This window comes from Cynoglossus semilaevis, chromosome 4 (assembly GCF_000523025.1).
Source record: "Cynoglossus semilaevis isolate Cse_v1.0 chromosome 4, Cse_v1.0, whole genome shotgun sequence".
In the NCBI taxonomy this organism is placed as follows: Eukaryota; Metazoa; Chordata; class Actinopteri; order Pleuronectiformes; family Cynoglossidae; genus Cynoglossus; species Cynoglossus semilaevis.
In genome coordinates this window covers 19,226,380-19,228,683 of record NC_024310.1, presented here as the reverse complement: position 1 = coordinate 19,228,683, position 2,304 = coordinate 19,226,380, and the positions used below count along the sequence as shown (strand labels likewise).

General features: G+C 41.8%; 1 protein-coding gene across 2 annotated transcripts in view; it reads right to left on the bottom strand.

Moving 5' to 3' along the window:
* The window catches only part of inppl1a (inositol polyphosphate phosphatase-like 1a), a 23,155-nt gene that overhangs the window by 14,315 nt on the left and 6,536 nt on the right, over window positions 1–2,304 (bottom strand). For both annotated transcript variants that reach the window (XM_025055031.1, XM_025055032.1), the window contains exons 5-7: window positions 1,364–1,510; window positions 1,166–1,256; window positions 13–102 (exon numbers count right to left, since the gene is read on the bottom strand). In XM_025055031.1, the coding sequence (XP_024910799.1) occupies window positions 13–102; window positions 1,166–1,256; window positions 1,364–1,510 (328 nt within the window). The remainder of the gene's footprint in view (window positions 1–12; window positions 103–1,165; window positions 1,257–1,363; window positions 1,511–2,304) is intronic.

The following is a 2,304-nucleotide window of genomic DNA, read 5'->3' as shown; positions in this document are numbered from 1 at the left end:
GACTGAGTTTACCTTTTTCTCTATGGAGGACAGCAGGTCCTTAAGAATCGCCAATTTGGTCACAAGGTTCTCCAACTCCTGGTCTCCACCCTGATTCACAGACTGATGGCGGATAAAACAAGCTGTTAGAAATAAATCGGAACTGTCTCATAGACAAGTTAGTATTACAGTCATCGGGAGAGAAAATAAACTGCAGCCTTTACGGCAGCACATTTTGGAAGAATCCACCCACCCACCCATGAAACCGTGGTGCGTTCCATCATAAAAAATGTGTTCTAAGATGTAGAGCTGTTCGGCAAACATTTTACAGCACACTCAAGAGTGTCTTTCCGGATTCTTCGTCACGCCAGTGAAACCAGTTCATCCAGCGGCGGATAAATCAATTTGTATCCAAACATAAAATCACAGGTTACACTGAGTGAGTAGTGAGGAGTGACTACTGAAGTGATGCCAGGAGTTTCTGTTCAAGATGAGCAGCAGCAGTGCCGTTCGAACAAACGCCGTCACATCTTGCCTGATAATGACCGCGCTATATATTTATATATATATATATATATATATATATATTTCACCTGCTAAATTAATGCATTCGCACTAAGTCCATTAATTAATTGTATCCAATAATTCCATCTCTTTCAACTTATGGCTGTTCTAATACACAGTCTATACACTTGTTATTTGCACATACTGAAGGATTTTTTTTCCCTTTTCATTCACTGCATCACCTTAAGCTTAAAATACCACTACAAACACCCAGCATACATTTGTGGAGACCTTACTTTCAGGTCAGACTTTGGTCAGACCCACCTTACTGAGCACAGGGTAGTAAGTAGGGCTGGACAATATGGACTAAAACTTTAATCTTTTGACAGCTCTATATAATAAATAAATATATAACTACATATATAATAATATCATGGGAAACTCACATTTCAGTGATCAGGACAAAACAACATATGCTGCTGAGTAGACGCTACAGTTGTTTATTAACCTCCCCCAATAGATTGACATTAAGACGTCCACGTGCAACAGCATTGAGGTCCGTCTCTGTTGAGTGACCGAACAAACTGACTGCTATTCAATGTTTTATTAAAAAGCACCTAATTCAATTTGAATGTATGTTTCCGTTTCATCAAAACGGACCAAAAAATGGAAACAGCGTCACCTGCTGGATCATCTTGGAGACCATAAAGGCACTCTGTTGATCAAAGACTTTGGACAGGATCTCCAGACCTGAGAGAACTTTATCCACCTCCCTGTTGAAATGGGAAAAAAAAAAAAAAAGAATAGGAATTCCTAATAGCCCTGTACACTATTATAATGACATTTAAAGAAAAAAATAAGAGAGACAGCTACACCGTACCCGTTAAGGCGTTTGCAGGAGGCCACGAGTGTCTTGTTGAGGTGAGGCAGAGAGCAGGCTCCCTGTTTAACCGCCTCTAGGTCCAGAGCGTAGCTGCCCTTCAAGTACTCATGGGAGATGGTGCTGAGGCCGTTGGCTGCTGGAGCGCTGCGACATAGTAGCAGAACACTTATAACAAAGATACATGTGTTTTCTTATCGACATGCTCGATGTTGGAGTGGGGGGGGTGTAGACTACTTGGTCATTTATAGCGTATGGTTTAAAAAAATATTTTTGGCGTATTCTTGCTTGCTCAATCTCCGCTTTGTTCCCATGTATTCAAGGTTTGTTCTTTTAGCTGCATTTTGCAAAGAAAATCTCTTGTCTTATGTAACAATGTCTCGGAGCGGTGAGGATGGGACGTCGTTGCCCATTTTGCGAAGCTGTGCGTTGCATGTTTGAGGCTTGGAATCGCACACTTCCTCAAAATGAGCCAGCGGACTAAAATAACTGCACACAGACGCACATGGAATCGCACAAGCAGACATTTGTGATTCAGCAAAACGTGCGTTTTGGAAACAAGCAACTTCAACTCTGCCGTATAAAGTCCCTTCATTTGCACCTTTTTTTTTTTTTTTTATAACTGCTATCCACACTGAGGCTTCTAGAGAAAGCCTCAGTGGCGATTATATCTTAGTGTTAGTGGCTTTTTGGTGGTCGCCTTATTCTTCTAATTAAAAGGGCCCAAAAGCAAAATGTCGCGCAACTGTTTCACCTGTAGTTGTAACGGAAGACGCTGACCGCACAGATGACTGAGATTACTTCAGACACTGAGTCCTCGGTGCTTCCTACAACTACGATCTGTCAGGTATCAGCACATTGATGCAGCGTTCCTGCAAACAGCAGCCTTCACTCTAATAGGTCTTGCATCGTCTGTAAGCAATTTTCGACAGGATGTGGCT